Source organism: Phasianus colchicus, chromosome 6 (assembly GCF_987193195.1).
Source record: "Phasianus colchicus chromosome 6, bPhaCol1.hap1.1, whole genome shotgun sequence".
NCBI classification, from domain to species: Eukaryota; Metazoa; Chordata; class Aves; order Galliformes; family Phasianidae; genus Phasianus; species Phasianus colchicus.
In genome coordinates this window covers 40604333-40626149 of record NC_143441.1, presented here as the reverse complement: position 1 = coordinate 40626149, position 21817 = coordinate 40604333, and the positions used below count along the sequence as shown (strand labels likewise).

General features: G+C 41.0%; 1 protein-coding gene across 7 annotated transcripts in view; it reads right to left on the bottom strand.

The window, feature by feature from the left end:
• The window catches only part of CCNY (cyclin Y), a 119047-nt gene extending 97457 nt beyond the window's left edge, over nt 1-21590 (bottom strand). For 4 of the 7 annotated variants that reach the window (XM_090143097.1, XM_031616003.2, XM_031616004.2 and 1 more), the window contains exon 1: nt 21245-21590. In XM_090143097.1, the coding sequence (XP_089999223.1) occupies nt 21245-21398 (154 nt within the window). In that variant the 5' untranslated portion in view covers nt 21399-21590. Of the gene's footprint in view, nt 1-8798; nt 8836-10483; nt 13101-21244 lie in introns of those variants that run through there. The other 3 variants (XM_090143099.1, XM_090143101.1, XM_031616006.2) reach the window with 3 other exon arrangements.
• Nucleotides 21591-21817: the final 227 nt, after the last annotated feature.

The window sequence follows — 21817 nt, the reverse complement described above, 5'->3', positions numbered from 1 at the left end:
GTCAAATTGTAGGCCTGCTTGAGAAATGCCTGTAAATATAAGCAAGTTATATGAAAGCAAAGAAGTGCCCCAAAATCTGGTTGTGTTTATGTGTTTATAGAAAGACGGTTCAGAACTAAGCTGTTAATCCTGCAGTAGGCATTAGTAAGCTGTCAAACTCCAGCCCACTAAACCTTTCTTTATATCTCTTGTTCAGAACTGTCAAAATCACAGCATAAAAAGTGCAAACAGGCTTGAGAAGCCCTAACTGCTCACTGGAAACCAACAGGTGCTGTAAGTGGAAGGCTCTTTCAGAAACTTCAGTTTTACACAGGAAATGAAGCAGACTCAAAGCGAGGTACACCATAACAGTAATCTGAAAACCACTCATCGAGGAACTGTAACAGAAACTCTGATACACTTGAAGCTTATAGACTCATCCTGAAATTGTTCTGCAGGCCCTGCAGCGCGGTGTGAGTGCCTGACTGCTCTTTTCCTTCATCACAGACACACTCAAATACACACGGAGGTATAAAATACTGTGAGCTTTTCTCCTCCACTTTCACTACAGAATAACAACAACAGCAAAAACTGTAAGCCAAAAGGTGACAAGCCACCTTTGTTTACTTTTCTGTCTTCTTACTGTTGCACAGAAGAACGTGCCCAAACACTTCCACTGGTGCTTTGGTAGGTTGGGCCAGGATGGTCCTCACTAGGATAGCCAGCCCTCTGGGAGATGAAAATTTAAAGCAAAAGCTCTCCTGACTATTAAAAGCCTGTGGCAGCCTGGTGATAAGATCAGCTAGGAGATCCGAAGTTCCTTATCTTCCCTCCTATCTCCTTTATTTCATACTAAAATCCATCACCATAGAAATTCCAGGTTCAGGAGTCTCCATGGACACAAGAAAAACTAGAGATCAGGAAAGCCAGCCACCCATTAAGGTCTTCCTGCTACTCACAGCTGTAGCTGGCTGTTTTACTTCTGCTCAGCATCTTGAAAAACCCTTGCTGCACATTTAGAGGACAAGATGAAAAGAAAATAATAATAATAATAAAAATCACACAACAGGTACTGTTCCTACTGTGTGTATTGCAAGGATGCAGACAAAAGAAGCCAACCAGATAATGAAGTGTTAATGACCAACGTGCTTTCCTCCTCTTTTCAACCCAGGTCTTTCCCAGCACAGCCCCTGATTAGTGATCATTCATTTCACCAAAAGCCACCTGCTGGGAATTCTGGCCCTCCTCCCGCAGACTTTGGCATGGACTTAACAGCTGCATAGCAGCATCCTCCCTACATTTTTCTTCTTCCCACAGGGCCAGTCCTCCTCATCTCTCCCCATCCACAATCCTGCACTTCTATTGCTACAGTGCTGCTTTCACCACAAGAATTACCTCATTAGCACATGGCTCTGGCTGTAGGACTGTAATCTGACCTACTAATTTCTGTCAACTCAACCTGAAAGAGCGATAGTCATTAAAGAACAAAATAAAATCAGCACGTGGAAAGTTTTGGCTTCCACCTGTATGCCTTGTCAGGTCATCAGCTATTTGCTGCCTTATCATGATAAGAGGAAAAAGCTGTTAATTCATTGCTAGCAATGAGTGTAACCACAGAACCAAAGGACAGAATAGAAGGGCAAGGAGGGATGGGCACTTCAGACACAGAAATCCAAGCTGCAATCTTACAGATACACGCACACACACAAAGTTTTATTTTTATTTCCTTCAACATCATCTAGTGCTGAAATGGTATGCAAAAAACAGAGGAGAGGACAAACTGAAATACAACTTATAAATGTAAGATAGCCAGAGTCTGATCAATACTTGGCTTCATTTCAGTTCAAAAGACAAACCTTAATACAGGGAAGAGCAAACACTTAGACGAGTGCATGCAAAGTGGTTGCACGCTTGAACACACTACAGCAGGAAAACTCAGCAAACACCTCCTTTTGGCAAATGCCTTCCCACCTACTTTCCACTATTCAGTGGATACTTTCCACTGTAATGAAGCAATATATTCCAAGTGTATGCACCATGCCCCTGGGCACCTGTTACCAAAAGTTCGCCTGTAACAAGTCTCCAAGGTTTGCATTAGCATTCAGTACATCCCTAAGTAAGAGGATCAGAAGAGAGCTTGCCCAAGCTATAAACTCACTTTGGTTAGGCATGCTTGATCAGCCAGGTGCAAACATGAAGTTTTTCTCTCTTGTCACAAAGCATTCAGCCAAGGGAAGCATGACCAGGAAGTTAAAATTTAATGGTAGTGTCCCTGCAGTATTGTAACGAATGCCATTTTTTTACAAAATATGATATTGAAAATAAAGTTAAAATGCAAAAAATTTGGGAGAGGGGTTTTCTGGGGATCAGCAGACAGAAGAGAGATACTTATCAAAAGCCTTTTTGTATTAAACTTCTTACAGAAAGAAGATAAGCATTTACACAACCAGAAAATATTTTTTATCTAGATCTTCCCCACTTATATAAACTGGTAGAAATTCAACACCTACAAAGAGGCTTGAATTGGGACACTTTCCTCCCATCTTTACTAGACATGGGAAATGGATCCTAGCTTCAAATTGCTTATTCTTATAAATCAAAATATTCATGGTAACATTAGACAATAAACTTTGCAGAGATCTCCAGTGGTAACTCCTGCCCTCCAATTATGCAGCACTCCTGTCTTCAGAACATAGAGTGACTAGGGGAAAGAAACTTCAGCTGAAAGATGGCAATGTACACGTGATTCAAAATCACAATTCAAAGGTACTCTCAGAGCATCAGTTACATTTCAATGCAATGGCAACAGAATAGGGGCAGGCTTTTTATTTATTTTTATTATTATTATTATTATTTTTTACTTCAATGACTTTTCAAGCAGGAAAAAAGAGAACATTCCTGTGAACCCAATCAGTTCAAAGAATATTAAGTGCATTTTATTCTGAGCACAACTAAATGAGTAGATACATATATCAGAGCAATTTAATTTGACTACAGGAATCAGGCATGGAACCACATCTCAGTTCCAAATCTGTGTGTACACAAACTACAACCAGTACTTCTCCAAACAGATGCAGCACAACATTCCTATGTACAGGAACAGCATATCTGAGGCAAGAGTCTTGCTTTACAACACAAAGCTCACCCTCTACTAATTATCCAGTCACCTCCCCAAAAAGACAATGACAAGTATATGATTTATTTCTCTTTTACGTGAACTTCAGAACCCATATAGATTCCTTCTGATAAAGACTCAGATACGGTGAACGTTAAAGGCAAATCCATTTCAAGTCTACTCCCAACTGGTTTCCAAAAGTGAAGAAGCAATACCTCAATATTCATAGTGGTAAAGAGGGAGTCAAACAACCTGGTTTTTTTAACCTGTCGCAACAGTGACTTCACAGATATACATAAAGGAGTTCTGCTGCCAAGTAAGAAAAGCCTACCCAATTCCTCAGTCTATGCCAGAGTTCCATTTTTACTTTGCTAAGATCTTAAGGCCCACTTTGATCACTGATACTTTTAGGGGCTGAAAAACTCCAAGAAGGGACTTATAACTCCAAGAAGCAACGCCAACATACACATGGAGGCTGGAAAATTGCCTTACAACTATCCTACAAACTTCAGTGCTGGGAACTCTCCACGGAGTGGCAGATTCTGTGTCCACAGTGTCACTGGCCTCTTATCAACTCACAGTCGAGCCTCATATCAACTGCACAGGAAACATTAGAGTTATAGTTTTGTATTGGTTATAGGTTTTCTGTGTTGGTTTAATAGAAAACCACTGGCTGGCACAATATCTTTAGAATACAAAAATAAAATGATTATACCCAAAATTTTGCCTACCATCAGCCCATTAACAGCAGACAGAGATAAAACTCAATCAGGCTCCAGGCTGCTGCAGCCTCAAATGATATCAGTGACTAACTTCAGCACACACATAAGTAGCTTTGAAGGAGACACTGTGATGTGAGCCTGCAGATTAAACAGGAAAACCCAAACCCTTAAAAGGGATTAAATCGTTGAGATAAAAGTGAGGACAGGTATCACTAAATAGCATCAGAATTTGGGACTTTCAGTAATCAGAAAATTTTCAAAATTCTATAAATAAATTACTTTTCTAAAAGAAGATAATGTGTTAAATAATTTCATTACTCAAAGGTTAAGTTCCTCCAGAACAGAAGCAAAAGTCAGAGCTAGGCAAAACACCCAACACTTGTCCAAAGGAATTGATGTACAGCAGTGACCAGGGTTAACCCTGAAGCTTTTCTGTTCTCAGCACTCTGGCACCTCCATTCTGACTTCAGTTCTGCTAGGAAAGGACAATCTCTGCATTACAAGCAAAGGGCTGAGGCCAACTTATGAAAATAATACAGGCTTGTGTTGCTCTCACCGATATATTGCACTGTATTCCTTAAAGGGAAATTTTGATTCCTCTCTTTGCGGATGCCTACTTCGTCAAGTGCAAAGCACAACATTAAAAAAAAAATATTAGAAAACTATTTGAAAAAAGGTGGCTCCCTTTATTCTGATTTAACACCAGCTACAAATGGCAAAAGTACCCAGCCTCTCCTAACTGCGTAGGCACAATTCCCCATTCAAAATTGGTGATATAATGGAACTGCTTAAAACAATTTTTATCTCCGATTACTCATCTTATAAAAACTGAGATTCCCTATTGTAAAACAGTTAATTTACATCATTAGTCAAACGTAGTCACCACCTTTTCTTTAATAAAAAATTATAATTTAAAAAACATATGTATTTGTTAGCTTGGATCAGTTTCTCAGTATAACACAAACACTGTTCATCTCATTTTCTAGCACACTTGAACTTCAAGGTGATGAGTCCGCTTTGTAAATATTAACCTACCTTAACTAAAACATCTAACAAGCTACATGTAACACTGAGAGGGAGAGAAAGAGAGAAGAAGCTACAATGTACTTGTTCAGAATCTCCATGAGAGTTGTTTTTTTTTAGCCTTTGTACCACTTCGCTCTGCTTTTCTTGGATCCTACAGTTCTCAATATAACATTCTGCTGTATATAAACAACTAGAAGCCTCAAGCCATGCTTATTAAAACCATGCAGAGAAAGACCTTAATCTGATAATACGGTTGTAGCATAAGCATAAAACCTTAAATTAGCAACATGTATATGCAAATAGGTATAGGAGAGGACTGGCATTATTACTGGGATTACTCAGATTAACAAAATGTAAGAACGAGCATGTTACAGAGCATCTTGATGTTATCAGCAAACAGTGAATTTACTCTGGATGGAAAGAAATTTTTCACATAGCAACAGAGGAAAGAGAAGAGCAGAAAATAGCCAAGAGGGCTCTAAAAAAACACTTGAAATGGAGAATGTTGGAAGTATATTGGTAGGGTTTCAATTTTAACAAGAAGCTTCTGAAAATTTATTCATTTCAAAACCAGAATATTTAACTATTCAGAGGAAGGAGAAAACACAGACAGTCATACAGAAGGCAGATGATTTTTCAGCAGCCTACAGGGATTTCTGTGCAGCAATCAGCAAGTGGTAAGGAAGTCCAACCAAAACAGAAAATAAGCAGAGCTTATGAAAAATAGAAAATCTCCTTCTAAGCATGAAAACTAGTAATGAATGTATGAAGAGTATCCCAGTGGCAACGCAAATACAATTGTAGTTACTTAGAAATAGGCTGAAGTCTAATTTAATTCTATTAAATGACAGAAGAGCAGCTTCATAGGGAAAATGATTGCATATCTTGGTTAGCAGATAGGTTTAAAAGAACAAACACAAATCAGAATTAATAAAATTAACAGTTGTTTGCAATTATTTTTCTTTAATTAGAGCAACATTCTTCCATTCCTTAATAACAAAGTTCAAACAGAAGAAAGAACAGAGATGGTAAACACGAAAAGAAGGACTTGCTCTATCTGCCTAGATAAAGTCTCAGTGCCGGTCACTGAGCAATGCCAGTTAAAAAAACAGCAAGATTAAAGCTGTTAGTGGACTCTGACTGTTCACCAGTAATTAAGTAGAGTCACCTCTGAGCAGATACACCATGTGTTGTATGCTGCCCAACAGAGCTGCTGCTGTTAAGCACACCAGAGAGAACAGCAGGCATTTCGTGTGCTGCTCTCACACTGGAGGTACTGTTACTTATTGGCTGTTTTCCACCAGCTGCAGACATAAGAATCTGCATAGCGTTGTTTATCATGTGTGTATAAAACTTTTACTATCAGGAAATGAGGAGAAAGGAACATCCAAGATCTCACAGAGGTCACAGGAAGTGGCCAGAAGTAGGCAGTGGCCATTGTATGGGAGAGATGAGAGAATAACAACTATAACACTTAATATCTATTGAATTTCATATCCAGACTTTGTCAAGAAGCATTAAGCAACACAGAGCTCTTGCTGCAGTTTCAGGAATGACAAGGGAGGTCTTTAAAACTATGATATAAGTTATACTAAAAATAGAGACTATTACAAATCTCAGAATTTAATCTGGATAAGAGGTAGCTTCAAAAATAATGCTAAGGCAACGTTTTGTAGGTGTTATGCTCCTACATACGCTCCTCATTAGACTTCTAATCAAGGTATGAAAATGTACATTTACAGAAATTACATCTCTTCTTAAACTAACTCAATATTATTGGGATAAGAGGAGAGAGTGAAAGCATTTTCTTGACCAGCACTACGGTCTTTAGCTAAAATATGCAAAAATTATGCTTTAAGAATGTCACCTGTTGACTATGCTGAACCAAATATTTTAAACGCTAATCTTCCTTGAAATGCTCCCTTTAAAAAAGGTTCTTCTGTTCATTTGAAATGAAATGGAACTGAAAAATTAATGCCACCCATATACAAACACTTGGCTGTAGTCTCAGATTGCCATACTTTGTACTCACTGAATATCCACCATGTAAGTAATCACAGTAGGGGGATGGGGAAGGAAGAGTTCCACCTTCCCCCAGCATATTACTTTAAGGCACCATCACATTTGATATGCACCTAATCCTCACCTCAACTTTAGTTTCTACTCTAAACGTTCCTTATTTTTGAGCACGTAATTTTGGTAATTACTAAAGCTGTCCAAATAACCAAGTGCGTTTTCTTGAAGAAAATACTTCCTTTTGTCCTGCAGCAGGTATTCCCCCATACAAAACCACTCTTCTTCTCAGTGTGCAAGCAATGCTCTCCAATACATGCAGCAACAGAACTGTATCTGTTAACAGAAGTTCACATTTCCATTCTCTTTTCTGCTTTGCACACTCCTGTAGCTAAGGAATCCCGCTCCACTAAGGTAGGACTTAAAACACGTACTGCATTCCTGCACTCCCAATCAAACAGTATTTATGTGCCATGTAAAACTCAATTCATCCTCCAGCACTCTATGCAAAAAACCCACAAAAACACCAACCTACAGGGACCGTAAGTTTGACCCATATCTCTCTCACAATTATGAGGCAAGGTCTGAAGGACTGAAGTTAACTAATGATGTTTTTCAGAAAGCCTGTGCCATTTCCATAGCCAGCTCTGGAAAAGTAGACCCCATGCTTTTTTCTTTAAGGCCAAAAGCAGATCTCTGGCTGTAAAGGCATCTAATTTGACTGTATAAGCATTAAAATCACATTTCACATAGAAACTACAACTTGATTTGTGGGTCCCTGTGAAACTTCTTGGTGCATGAGGACCGTCTTTCAGAACTAAGATTTTTTTTATTAAAAAAAAAAAAAAAACTGAACAAACAATAAATAGTCTGCATTTTTCAACATTCTGCTTGACAATAAAAACTTCTCATGGTGTTCTCTTAGGTCTTCAACGTAGCCTAGGCCCAGCAACATTAAGGTATCAAATATCAAAGTACGCCTGCTGCTTCCAAAGCTGCCTATTTCTGTAGGACTCCAGAGCTTCTGCCCTTCTGCTTGGGAAATATAGGAGCACGCTCAAAAACAGTTCTATTGACAAACTTACTTCCCAGTATCAGAAGCAACACAAGTCTAATATAGAGGTTTATGATCAAGTTGTTTTTTTTTTGTTGTTGTTGTTGTTGTTGTTGTTTTTAAGGTTAATGCTCTCTCCTTTAAAAATAATTTCACATCCAAACACAACTGTATTATGTCTCCATGTCTTTTACATGTTTCCAGGTAGCTTTTAGTTGTATAAGGCTATTCATCCAATACAGCACAGATGTTCCTGTGCACATTCCTGGAGCAGCCACTGCCGTCAGCCATCTGGCTTGACCAAATATAGGATTCAGAATGTAGGAATTCTCTGCTGCAGTCTGATACAGCACTTTCAAACAAGTATGTAATGCACTTTCAGGAAGAAAGTACAATTCAGTAAAGGCTTATTTTGTATGTTTTTTTTAATCTTACAAGAATAATCAAATGATCTGCCTTTCTGCAAGCCATTCTTACATAGGGAATATTTTTGCATACTACAATGCAAGCAAGTGCAGCCAATGCTCCACAGAAGGGAATGTAGGCAGTAACAGCCCCCTAGTCTGCAAGCAGAGAGGGAGAGAGAAGAGCAGTTGATAAGCTACCTTCTAAATACACATTTACAGAGAAAATATTTGAGAATGAAAAACTCCATCCTTTGATAAAACCCACAGGGGGTTGAAAAGATGAGAAAGGATTTCCATAGCTCAAGGTCATAACTACTTTCAAAGTAACTATAAAAGAAGCTCTAAGTAGAGACATGGCTGAACATCCCCCAGAAAAACAGAAGAAAGTCAAACAGATGGTTTAATGCTAAATGTGTGTTCAGCAGAATAGCAAAGTTGCTCATCTTGTCTTACTTTCGTCCCCACTAGCCACTCTCACACACCTTGCAAGGCCCCTCAGCGTGAGTCCTTCACACTTACCTATAAGAACAGAAGAAAACAGTTTTCAGCCAGGAGCAGTGAAAATGAAAAAATGGAATAAGGATCAGAAACCAGAAAGATGCCTAGTTACTGACTGCTACCATTATACACACACATCCACACAGAGGTACGAAGAAATTAGCAAAATAAGACTTTGGTTGCTAACAGCTGTGTTTGTTACATGTTCCCAGCAGGAGCCTCTATGCCCTGATGGTTTTTACATTCATACAGAATCTCTGATTTCCTTTACAGAGAGGATTTTGTTGTGGGATTTTTATATACAACACAAATTTTATACAAAAATCTATTCCATAAATCTTACAGCAGTTATTTTACTACAAGAACTAAATTATCTCCTTACTAGGTGTAAATTGGCCGAAAATCTCCATTTCTCTTCTTACATTCTTCTGAAGACTGAGGCAGCACTCAGATTTGACATCAAGAGCTGCTTCCATCCATCACTTTGGAAAACAGACAGATTTTCTTAAGTGTAGTTCCACTGAGTTCATTTACGCTCATTTGCAACAGATGAACATTGGACTCTAAGTGAGTTTTAGAGCTGAGAGAAAGGAATTTAAGCAAAAAAAACTTAAGGGACGCTGAAATTTCTCCTACAGTCTGTAGTACCAACAAATAAAGCAGTATTTTCCTACCCACTCGCCATACATCTTCAAATGTGTTTCAAGGGCTTTTAATCCTCTTACAAATATTACTTGTTGACATGGAGATTGCTTTCCTTCACAGATTTAATGCTAGCTTGCAGCATCAAGACACTGCCTCTAAAAATAAAAGCCTTTTATCACTGGGAAATAAAAGAATTTCCATTAAGGGGAAAAGGACATATATTAGCTTAAAAATAAATCCTGCTCCCAAGATTCAGATACAGTATTTGCCAGCTTATTTAATATCCAAATCTCCTTCAGCTTTCTTTCTAAATCTCATCAATCCTTTTTGTTTAATTCCATCTTTCTATAAACAGAGAGCTGAAGACATCTCCTTAGTGCTGCTTGAGCTTGAAAACAGAAGAAGTCACCCATTATTAACATATTAATAACCAAGAGCATGAATACATAGAGAATGTTGTTCATCACAACAACCTTCATTCCTGATTCTCCATTGTTCACTAGGTCAATATACCACATATGCCACAGCAGAGATGATAATGATTTCTTTTAATCCAAGGAATGAAGCTGATGGAAATAATTAACTAACTACAACATATTAGATATGTAAGATACACAGGTATGTGTCTGAGCTAAGGTCTACATATTACCATAAAGAAACAGTGACTTATCCCTCCCATCTGTTTTCAAATCTATTAAGAAAATACACTTAAACACAAAGTTGTTTTTTTTTTTAATGTTGTGAGAAAAAAGAGTTATCATGACCCAGTCTTGAATAACAACTTCACCTGCTGGGATAAGAAAGCTTACTTCTTGCAAAACAATAATCCCTGCCGCGAAGGGATAAACAAAGACAAAAGAGAAGAGAAGGAGCCAATGAAAATATAGTAGGTGAACAAAGAAAAGCAGATCCAGACAGTAAGATAAGCAGAGGTTACACTATTTAGCCATGACACAAAACTGCTTTCCTGAACCAAGTCTGAGGTTCCTCTCCAAGCTGTAAGCAAATATTGTCAGACTCTTACTTGAAGAATGCTGTAGAGATCTCTCCAGAGATCAAACAGGCTCCTGGGTCAAAGAATTCCTCAGATTACAGCTAGATGTTGCCAGCTCTCTAAAAGATGTCAGCATACGTACACATCTCCTATTATTTTCCACCAGATGTCATAAAAAAGTACCTGAGTTACTCGAGGCAAGAAAAGTGCAGCAAGCAGGAGGAAGTTAATAGGGCTATTTATAAATGAGATGCAATATCCTCTCTCTCTCAGCAAGTGGTTTGTGAACAGACAACTGAATACTAAGCATCTTGCAGGAACAAGCTCTATGTTCTCAATTATTTTAACAAGCATTGTTCTCACAATTCCCTGGTTAGCAAAGAACTTATCAAAGAGCTTAACTGAATGATAAGAACAAACTCAGGTGTTCTAATATCATTAAGGATATAAGAACATAAGGAATAGTCTTCCAGTATACAGTTTACATGCCCTGCTGAAGCTTCACAGTATTGGTGACCCATAGCTTCACCCCTGCCAGGGAGTTTACATAAGAAGATATACACACACCTACACACACACGTTCTTATTTGATGTTATAAGTTATAAGCAACTTATTTCTGGTTTACATGCATCAAAACTATTTTGCCTAAACAAAAAAACAGAATTTAAGTAAGTAATTCTATGTAAGAACTGGCAGTGGATCAAGGAGGTCAGCACAGTCTCTCAAGATCTATGTGCTTCCATTCATTTTTGTTGCATAAATAAGACATGTCAGTTTATACAGCTACAGCAGTATTCAGCAACGTGCTGACTTCACATGTGACATCTCCTGTACCCCTATAGGTTTGAGTAGCACAGCCTGGTTAGGCTGCAGGAGCTGCTTGTTGGAAATGATGGCACGGTCCACAAGTAGAAGACAAGAAACATTCATGATCGTTTCAGGAAATTTCTATAAATAGCAAAAAAACAAAAAACAAGAGAGTATGCAGGTAACACAGCTGGAAAGCCTTTCTGATCCAGGGAAACTGTTTTAGCAGAGGGTTGGACTAGATGATCTCCAAAGTTCCTTTCCTTCCTTTCACGTGTAGAGCCATGGGCCAAGGAAGCTCACAGGGAAAAAGAGTGCCAGACAAGGGCCACAAGCAGGAGAAAACTTTGCTAATCGTTCCTTTGCAAGACAGTGCTGGGCTGAACCCAGAGCTGGGCACACAGCCACCCAGCACTGCAGCTCTTCCTGTCTCACTGCCCTGCTTGCCATGCAATCCAGTCAGAAGCAGCCGCTCACCAGCTCCACGCATGGGAAGCACACCAAATCAACTTCAAGCTCAGAATTCACATATTCCCACTCCCTGAATAGAAGGAAAAGCCTTTTGCAGCAACACATCCTGCTTTTCATTTAGGCAATACCAAATCAATCAGATCTGAATCCCCAAAGAGAAACCAAGGAGATTTCTCATTTACATGAGGAAAGAAATGCAAAAATATGTAGTTAGAGAAGATTTACATACAGCTGGACACACCGAAGCATGGGCAGAGCATCAATTACAGACAGAGTAATTATCCAGTTTTTTCTTCCATGAATTGTAAATCTTAATACTACTGAGTCGGTTTTCAGCTTCTTATTTAGAAAAAAATTAAAAGAAAGAAGCAGTATATGGATTCCACTACTATATGGAAAGAAAAAAAAAAAAACCAGTTTCATAGCATATTTTAAGAATTACAACTCATGCACTGCAGTGTAGTTGTAATCCCAGATTGCAGAACCAGGACACAGATTAATCACAATGTGCACATTTCCAAAAGTAATTATCAAAATAAGAGATCATGCTCAATGCTGCCTTAAGGACAAAGACACAGGGAAGAAATGCAGGCACCTTACCTACGTGTGGATAACTTCTGTTGAGCTGAAAGAATGATTATCTTATCTGCCTGGCTGTAAAACATGCAGGAACTAGGAATGCTCAGCAAATGTTAAAATGGCAATCTAAAAACTGGGGTCTGAGATCAACACTGAAAGTCACACTGCCATCGTGGAATCATCACACAAACCCAACTCTAGAATACACTGTGCTCACTTCCCACAGCTTGAAAAGCACAGCAAAACAGGAGCTAAGTAAAAGACAATGAGATTAGAGGCAGGAACTTGTGTGTTTTGGGTAAAAAAGGCCATGAAGCACTGGCAGGAGGCAAGCAGTGCAAGCTGTCGGAGATGTACAAAGATGGGATGGGAAGAGGACAGAAAAATCAGACAACCCAGCTGAAGCTACAGGGATGAAGGAGGGTAGTGATTGAACCCAAGTATTTTTCAGATCAAAGCTAGTTTCAGATTATATCAGCAACGTGATAAAAAAGAAAGAATAACATCACAAGATCACAGTCAAAGAGCTGTAGGGTTGGAAGGGACCTCTGGAGGCCATCTAGTCCAACAATGCAGCAAAGCAGGCTCCCTAATATAGATTGCTACCTAACCCTAGTTGGTATTTCCAAAGAAGTCATGATGGCCAACTTCACTTCTTGAGCTTCCTGAAGCTTGACAACAGCCCAGGAACACATTCTGTGCTGTGTTACATCACAGTCATCCTGCACCCTATGAAAGAGCAGCCCACTGCTCCCTGGGCCTGCAGGGTTAGTGGGACCCAAGTACACACAGCCTGCCTGGACCAGGCCACACAGCAGCTCCGTGGGGCAGCAGCTGGCCCACAGCCGTCCTGCCTCCTGCAGCAGGCTTCTGCCAGGCATTGCATCACACCTCGCTTCAACAGTCACAGTGCCTAAGCTGCTGTTAGCATACTGTTTTTCCTAGAGGGACAAATAAACCATTACCCATATGAACCCATTTTGAGGTAACCCACGCAAAATCAGGAGGCAAAAAACCTTCTCTCCTCCCTTTACTGCTCACATCCATGTGTCATGTCACAGCTATAGAACTGCAGATTTGCATTCAAAAAATCAAAGTATGCATTAAAGGGGGAAAAAAAGAAAGAGCCCATACAATCAGATATGCAAAAATGTAGAACAGTTAATCAATTTAAGCTCAGGTTCTCATGTTGTAAGATAATGCTTCACTGTTAGGATTACATAAACTATGATTCAACTACTGTTATAAAAATAACTGTTTACTATAACTTTTTTTTAAGAAATGTGACTTGAGGTAGTGAGCTTACTTTTCACAAAGCATTCACTTCCAGTTAAATGTAACTTGGCAACGTCCCTTTCACTTAAATATACATTTTGCCAAGGGGAAACAAGTTCCTAGACGCAGAATTTACATCACTGCTTATATATGGAATTTTATATGACTTTTTGTTTGTTTTGTCTTTCAAGGTCTGTTTTCCTCCACAACAAAACCAGTCAGATCTCTCTCACTGCACACTGCTTTTATCACAGATTGGATTTCCAGAACCTCTGCAGTTACAGGAATCCTGCTCTTACCTAAACGCTAAAAAGCACACGGCCCAGTCAAATTACTATTTCCTTCTATGTCTGACACAGAGAGGATAACTGAATATTGTCAATGCAGAATACCAGACACCACCACAAAGGAATTATTCTAAAAGGAAAAAAATCATTTAGCCACAGGCGGTGCAATTTGAAAGCTTAAAATACAATTGCATCTCCAAACCATTCATCCTCTTTCTACATTCACTGATTGAATAAAACGCAAGTGGATTTCTGTCAGGTATCAATAGTCACAAAGAAAACTGTGGAGAATGAAGTGCTGCTGAGAGCTGCAGGGACAGGGAGAAGGCAGGTAGGGTGGGCACCAAGCTTATGGCAGAGATGTGCAAAACATCTCACTCCTTAAGCTGGATATTTATCTCAATGGTAATTTTAACATCTGACTGACTACTGCTTACCTCTAACACCTACTACATAAAATGACATAGGAAGAAATATCAAAACACTAATCAGAGGAAAGCTCTGTTATCTTCATTCCAGAATCCCTCAGGAAATATCCATTTCAAATGAAAGTAAATCTATGATTGATTATTACTTAATATTCAGTAACATTAGAATTTCTAACCACGTATCTGTACAATTATATCAAAAGGTTAACTGCATTACCTATTTTAATTAGGCATTAACAGCAAAGAATTTCAAATTAAACGAAGATCTGCCTCAAGAAAATTTATGAGCTTGGGGGTCTGGGAAGTTTAAGGTTCTGTCTACAGCTGTAGTTGAAACTGTTAGAAATTAGAAATAAAATCCTGCCTGATAGGATCTGAAACTGTTTTGTGCTTTTTTTTTTTCCTTCCTGAGTACACAGCAAATACTGCATTGAATGGTCAGATAAAATGTTCAGCAATAGCTGATTTACCCTTCTGAATTTTATTGCGTTTGGTTTCAGTTACATAGGGTCATACATTTAATCAATAAAACGTAAATCAGTCTGCTCCTAAGTTCTCAAAAATAAAAAGAAAGCAGAACAGCTATTGAGATAGACTACAAACATCCTGATTCTTAACAGGTGTAGGACATGCCAGAGGCTGTGTTTCTTCAGCAAGTAAAATGACCAGCTGACCAGAAATTAAAATTTATTAGAATTATCTGTATGTTCTTGTTCCTAACACCTCTTTTTTTCTGATCTGTATGTCACATATGCTATTTTAACAGGATTCTCTGAGAAGGAGGAAGTGGGGCTGCCCAACTGGCAGAGACCACAGCTCACTGAACATAAACGGAACATATGATGGCATAACATACAGGCAGCTTTGCTCAAACTAGAAAAACAGATGAGATCTAAAACTCTGAACATCAGCCCAATAGGCAATGGCTCTAATTAATTTCAGATGCTGCAAGACCTTCTTCAAGGTCTTTACAATAACTTGCACCAATTTATATAGTATCACAGCTCAAAAAACCAGTTCAGATATGTTTTAAGTGGTTGTAGAGCTCCCCAACCATGTCCAAAGCAGGGAAGCATGTCCCATTAAGTTCAGTACCAGTTACGACCCCCAGATTTTGGATCTTCAAGTAACGCAACCTCCTTTATTGAGAAGAGCAGAAAAGAAGACAGAGAAGTTACAGTATAATTAAGTTTAAAGTGGAACTATTCATAAAATTACAAGCACAGATGCATAACTACCACCAGTCATCTCACATGCACAGCCTCACACAGATTTGTAACTTCCAAATTATCCTCTCCCTAAGAAGTTGTCATACTGCACTTTCTTGCCTGTATTTCAAAACACATTTGCTGATCCAGTCTATTTTCTTTCTCATGCAGTTATTTATTTCAATATCTTTAAGTAATGCATTCTTTCCAGGAACAAAAGCAGTAATGAAGAAGAATTTGATAAGATGTCATAACACAAATAACAACATAGCAACAAAAAGGTATCCCTTCTCTGAATACTAATCTGCAGGAATAAAACGCATCTCAGAAGCCGTCTTAAGCATGCCAATAACTTGCTAACTTTGGTCCAAAACTCCAAATTAGAATAGGACGCCTGTACCACCCCATTCATGACATTTGGTGTACCATGGCCTTACCAGAAGTTTCTAGCCATTCAGGCTTATATTCATGAATAACTTATTGCTCCCACATTTGATGAAATATCAGTGCAATAAGCAGCTATTAGAATATAAACATTAATTTATGTACCATTGAAAGTAAATGTTTCACTTCCAATCTGACATCTCTGGGATCTCAGCCACAGGTGTGTAAGAATCATTTTTGCAGACTAAGAAACAAACAAGCAAACAGCCTGGGACACAACTTTTCTTACCTAAAGCTGTGTGTGTGTGCATTTTTGAAGAAAAATATGAAGGTGCAGTTGAAGGCTGACTCCTGCATTAAGAATGCCACCACAGAGATGCGAGGGCAGACGTTCTTCCCCTCTAGGATGCACAGCTGAGGAGACTTTCCCCAGCTCAGGTTAAGAAGTACTCTGAGTTTAAGCTATTTCTTCAAGGGCTCCTTGAATGATGCTCAGATTCAACTGGCTGAGGGAGTTCCAATGACCTACGAAGTCTACAAACTTGGCAACAAAAAGCTGAGCTAAATAAAACCATTTCTGGATTTCGGTCAGCTTCTGCAAAATGTTTTTATCTTGAGAAATATGAAAATACCCCAACCATTCCTTTCAACTATTCTGGACTATTTACTTTTAAAGTTGGATTGTAATGAGGCAAGACTGCTACAGAAGATACACAGGAAATGATAACTACTGCAGTGAATGCAACATCTAAGGATACTGGTAGACATATTCTACCCTAAATAACAAATGGATAAATTTTAAGCTAACTAACATCTACAGTCTCTTCACATACATTTCAAAGATTTATGGCACATTCATTCGATACTCCGCAAAATGAAGTAAAAAGACCACACCATGTGTCAGAATGCACATGGACAAGGATTTTAAAAACTCCAATTATCCAAGTCCAAAGCAAAATTAAAGAGCTAAAGTAATTCAATTTGGTTCTATTGCAAGTTCAGAGAAAGGCTATTTACTGCTTATACTTCCAGTCTGTAAAATGCATTTCACATTCTTGCAAAGCCATTACACAAGGAAGGTATTTAGACTATGACTGATCTGTAGCTGACCAACAAGACATGAACAGCTACTACAGGCCAGGTACCCCTTCACCTCCCACTATGCTGCAAGGAGCAGACAGCAAGTAACATTCACATTAAATTGCTTAATTAGTTCAGCAAACAGCATCTTACGAGTTCCAGAAAGCAGTGGCCCACCATACATGGGTGTCAGACAGGCTGAATCTTGAGCAAGGCCTGAAGTTGCAGTAAATATACCCTTCAAGTGCAAAGAAACCTTCACTAAGAACATAAAACTAGATAAAACAGCTATAACCATAGAGTGGAGAGGTTCTTTTTCATTTCCTTTTAATACATTATTCTTAATGCATACAAAATCTAAGGAGAAAAAAAAAACCTCAAAATACAGCAGTCCTTACATTTTCAGAGATGTGTAAGTTTAAGCCATACCATTCTACTTCAGGTATCAGTTTGCTCAGCCAACACTGATAGACTTTTGTAGCTCACTTTCAAAGTAAGCCTTCATCAGACGGCAGTGCATTGATAACACTGATTAGGAGTAAGTTCAAATATTATGAGCCTTAGCATATGTGCATCTGAAACTTTCTACAGCTAATAGTAAAATACTCATCTCATAAGGGGTGTAAGTTAACTGATTCAAAATGTGGACGTGAGGTTTTATGAAAGCATTGTACATGATGGCTTCCTTTTCTTGAGGAGCTGGGAACACCACGATAAATGAAGATGAAAGTGGAAGTAAAAAAAGCAAGCTATGAGATACGCATCACCAGCAGCATGTGGCACAGGACTACGTTTGGTGATGTAGGCTACAGCAGGCTCTACTTCTAACTTTTTAATGCACTAGATTTTTTAATGCACAGTACTATAATTGCATATATGCATATATAGCAGTATATGACCTCTGGTGAGTGCAAACCACACTACTGAAAAGCACACTGTCACCTCTGTGAAGGAATTCCCTTCCAGCAAACTTGAGGGATATTAAAACTCGCCTGTATTTTGCTAAAATCTCATTACTTTTAAAACTCAGCAAACAGAGATATGCAAATACTAACTAATCTAATTCCAGGGATTCCCATAGACCACTTCCAAAAAAGTGAAGAAAAATATGCATATGAACAAATAAAGGGCTTTTAAAAAGCAGGCCAGTCCTTGGAGTCTGCAGTATGCAGGAAAAATTACCATGACTGGCACATGATGAGAAGGGCTGAGCAGGGCTATCAGCAGTGCAGAGTCACACAGGATGACACTATCTGAGCTAGCAATGACAAATGACCTAGCAACATGAGCAGTTTACAAAGAGGAAAAAAAATCATGTTTTTTTGGGGGAGGGAGGGAACAAAGAAACAGGGGAAGGGATTAACCATTAACAAACTTCTCTTCGAGAGGCCTAGAAGCTCTCTATCCAGTCTGTATGTCAAGAGCAGCCTTTTGGATGTGGATGCTTCAATTGTGAGGTAGCAGCTTTGCTTCATGCCATCTCACTTGTGATAAAACATCCCCTTTGTCCTTTTCCCACAGCTCCTTATGCCTTGTTGGCTAAAGGGCAGAGCTAGGAATCTTAAGTTTACTGCCAGAATTTTCTTGAAGCAACTTTTTAAATGTGAAGCACTGAAGAATAACACAGCTCCCCCTTAGCAATAAATCATCAAAAAGAGACAGTAATCAAGAGAGGGTAACCTCTGAACTGTATGTTACAGTTTTCCACCTGCACTGTTTACTAAAAGAAAGATCAAAATCTGTTGGGTATTCTGTACAAAAAAAGCATCCCAGTAAGTACACAATATTAAGAGAGCCAGCTATGCATTTGTGGAGACTTAAGTCAGTTAGTTTACTTCTTAAACATTTTTAGGACCAAAAAAAATAATAAAATCAAACCACTCAAACTCCAATAGAGAGAAACCCACCATTACTACTCTCTGGAATAAGTCACTTGTTAAATTCAAACTCTTTCATCATTCCCTTCTCCTTCAGATATCACCTCACAACAGCTGTGAAGTATTATAGAATGGAGAACATCTGACAAGGCACTACTGGCACAGAGATCTTACCTTGCTAAAACCCACCGCTAAGGACGTGGGATTTCTCCCAGCATTCTTCAAACAACTGCTACTGAATTGGGAATCATAGTTGAACCATATGAAGGGCAATTTAAAGGCATGTTCTTCAAGGCAAATTTGAAAAATATTTCTTTACAGAGTATTTAACACTGGCAAACCCCAAACAGTCCCACTTCCACCAGTACCAACATTTCCAGTGTTCACTCTGAGCTGTCACCCTCCCTCATTTCCTCTCTCACTCTCACACCACCTGAAGTGAGGCTTTCAACAATGAAAAACACCCATCTCTTAACAACTTGGAAACAGCTCACAGGTGACTTAAAGGATTTACAAGTTCTTGTCCTACCCCAGCAGCTTGCCCCACCCAAAACAAAACAAAAGTTTAACGAATTTTCCTTAACGTGAGCCATGTTACCTCAGACAGTGCATGCCAAAAGAGCTGTTCTAAGCACAGCATCTCTACTTGGCCTGTGTGTACTGACAGCTGGCGGCCAGCAGGCTCCTCAGCAACTGATCATTTTGTGCCTCTATCCATATAGAGGGGTAAGATAAGAGCAAATGAAATCCAAAACTGTGTACTCTTGTCAATAGTTAAGGATGGCTTGTCCACTATAAACGTGGCATTTCACAATGTCCTAGATACAACAATGAAACAAAACACATAAATACTATAAGAGGCAGCTTGTTAGATCAGGATACAACTCAAGGATTGAAACGTAGAATCATACAATGGCTTGGGTTAGAAGGGACCTTTCAACCCATTCCGACCCACTGTCATGGGCAGGGTTCCCACCCAGCATCTCAGGCTGCCCAGGGCTCCATCCAACCTGGCCTCGGGATGGGGTACCCACAGCCTCTCTGGGCAGCAGTGCCAGGGCCTCACCATTCCGTCAGTAAAAAATTTCATACCACAGCTTAAAGAAGAGAGATAGCAGACATGGTCCCTGATCCAACAATTGAAACAACCTGTAAAAATTGTTATTTTGCCATAATTACTAAGATACGAAAAGTTACCATCTTGAAAGCAGGCACACATGCACTTACTATTTTCCCCCTCTGCCCTTCTTCCCACCAAGACAAAACCACATCAAGAACACAGCACAAACCCACGCTGATCTGACTACAGCTTGCAGGAGCCGGTGGTACCAAAGCAGAACCCCACACCACCAGGCAGAGACACACACTGCTGTGCTGGACAGCCCTGTGCTGGAAGAATTCATCATTCATGATCAACAATTGGTTCTTTCATCTCTCTGGCTTCCTCAGACCATTATGTATTTTTTCCATCTCCAATCCCCATTACACTCCCAATTTTCAGCTGCATGTAGCAAAGACATCTGAAAAACGTGCAGAAATTAAAAGAAATAATCTCAACCAGCGAGGGAATCCATCATCACTTGGCCAGTGCCAAGAAATGACTTAACACAAAACTGTGATAAAATCACAGCCACATAAGCTATGAGAAAAATGTGAAGGCGAAGTGAGGCACAGCAGGAGCTCCTTCTGGCTGGAGACCAAGGCAATCCATGGAAACGAACCCCTGACATCACTGACCTCTCACCAAGCAAAGTTTAAGGGCTACACACTTCGGCTAATCAAAAACTAAATCGAACGTATACATTAAGCCGCATCTTTAACATCAAGCTGAGCTCCGATAAGCCAAAAGAACAGCACATTCCGTCATCCCTGAACCAATGGGAACGCGGTGCTTCTGAGCATCACCGCAGAGGAAAAGAGGGAGAAAGAAAGTCCCGGCGGCTCCTCGCAGCGGTGCCCCACGGCGGGAGCACGGGCAGCGGGCAGGAGGCCGGGGAGCAGCGCTCCGAGCAGGATCGTCCTTCCAGCCCCGACCCTGCGGCGCTCAGGCAGGTGACCGCCCGGCAGGTGACGTGAGCTGCCTGCCAGGAGTGCTGCTCTGGGCCCCGATCCGGCTGCGAGACGTTGGAGTCAGCCGGGCCTCTACGGCGTGTAAAGATAACAGCGAGCGTAAGGAATAAGGAGCACGAATAACGAGCACAAATACTGCCGTCTCACGGCACCGGGGCAGGCAGGGAGAGCTGCGCCCCGCGGAGATGCGGAGGGGCCGCGCTGCCGTCCGCAGCGCCCCGGGGGAAGGAAGGGGCGCCCACCGCGGGGAGGGAGAGAGGCAGAGAGGGAGGCAGAGAGGGAGAGCGGGTGGGAGAGAGGGTGGGAGCTGCCGCCTGCCCTCACCGTCGATGTTCTCCCTGTCGCTGATGTGCTGCAGGTTGCAGCCGGTGTCCTCCCGGCTCAGGTCGGCCTCGGGGCGGTAGGACTCCAGCCGGGAGTGGGCATTCCGGCGCAGCTTGGGGCTGGACGAGACGCAGCAGGAGGTGGTGTTCCCCATCTTCTCGGCCCGGCCCGGCGGGGAGGAGGCGAGGGGCGGCCGTTCAGCGGGGCCGACGGGCGGCCATGGGCAGCGGAGCGGACGAGGGGGAGAGGCGGCGGCTGCGGCGCCCTGCGGCTGCGCTCCCCGGAGGATCCCGGCGTTGGCTCATCCGCGGCGGCGGCCCCGCGGCGCGGCCGTACGCCGGCGAGGGCTGCGGCAGCTACGGAGCGCGGCGCGGGCGGGCGGCGCAGGGCCGGCCGAGGCTCAGCCCCATCGCCGGCGGCGGGGCCGCCGCGCTCCTCCTCCGCCCCCGCGCAGCCGCGGGCCCCGCTCCACGCGCGCGCGCGCACCCACGCGGCCGCCCCGCAGTCCCCGCAGCAGCAGCAGCAGCAGCAGCAGCAGCCGCCCCGGGCGGCCTCCGCTAAGCGGTTCCGGTT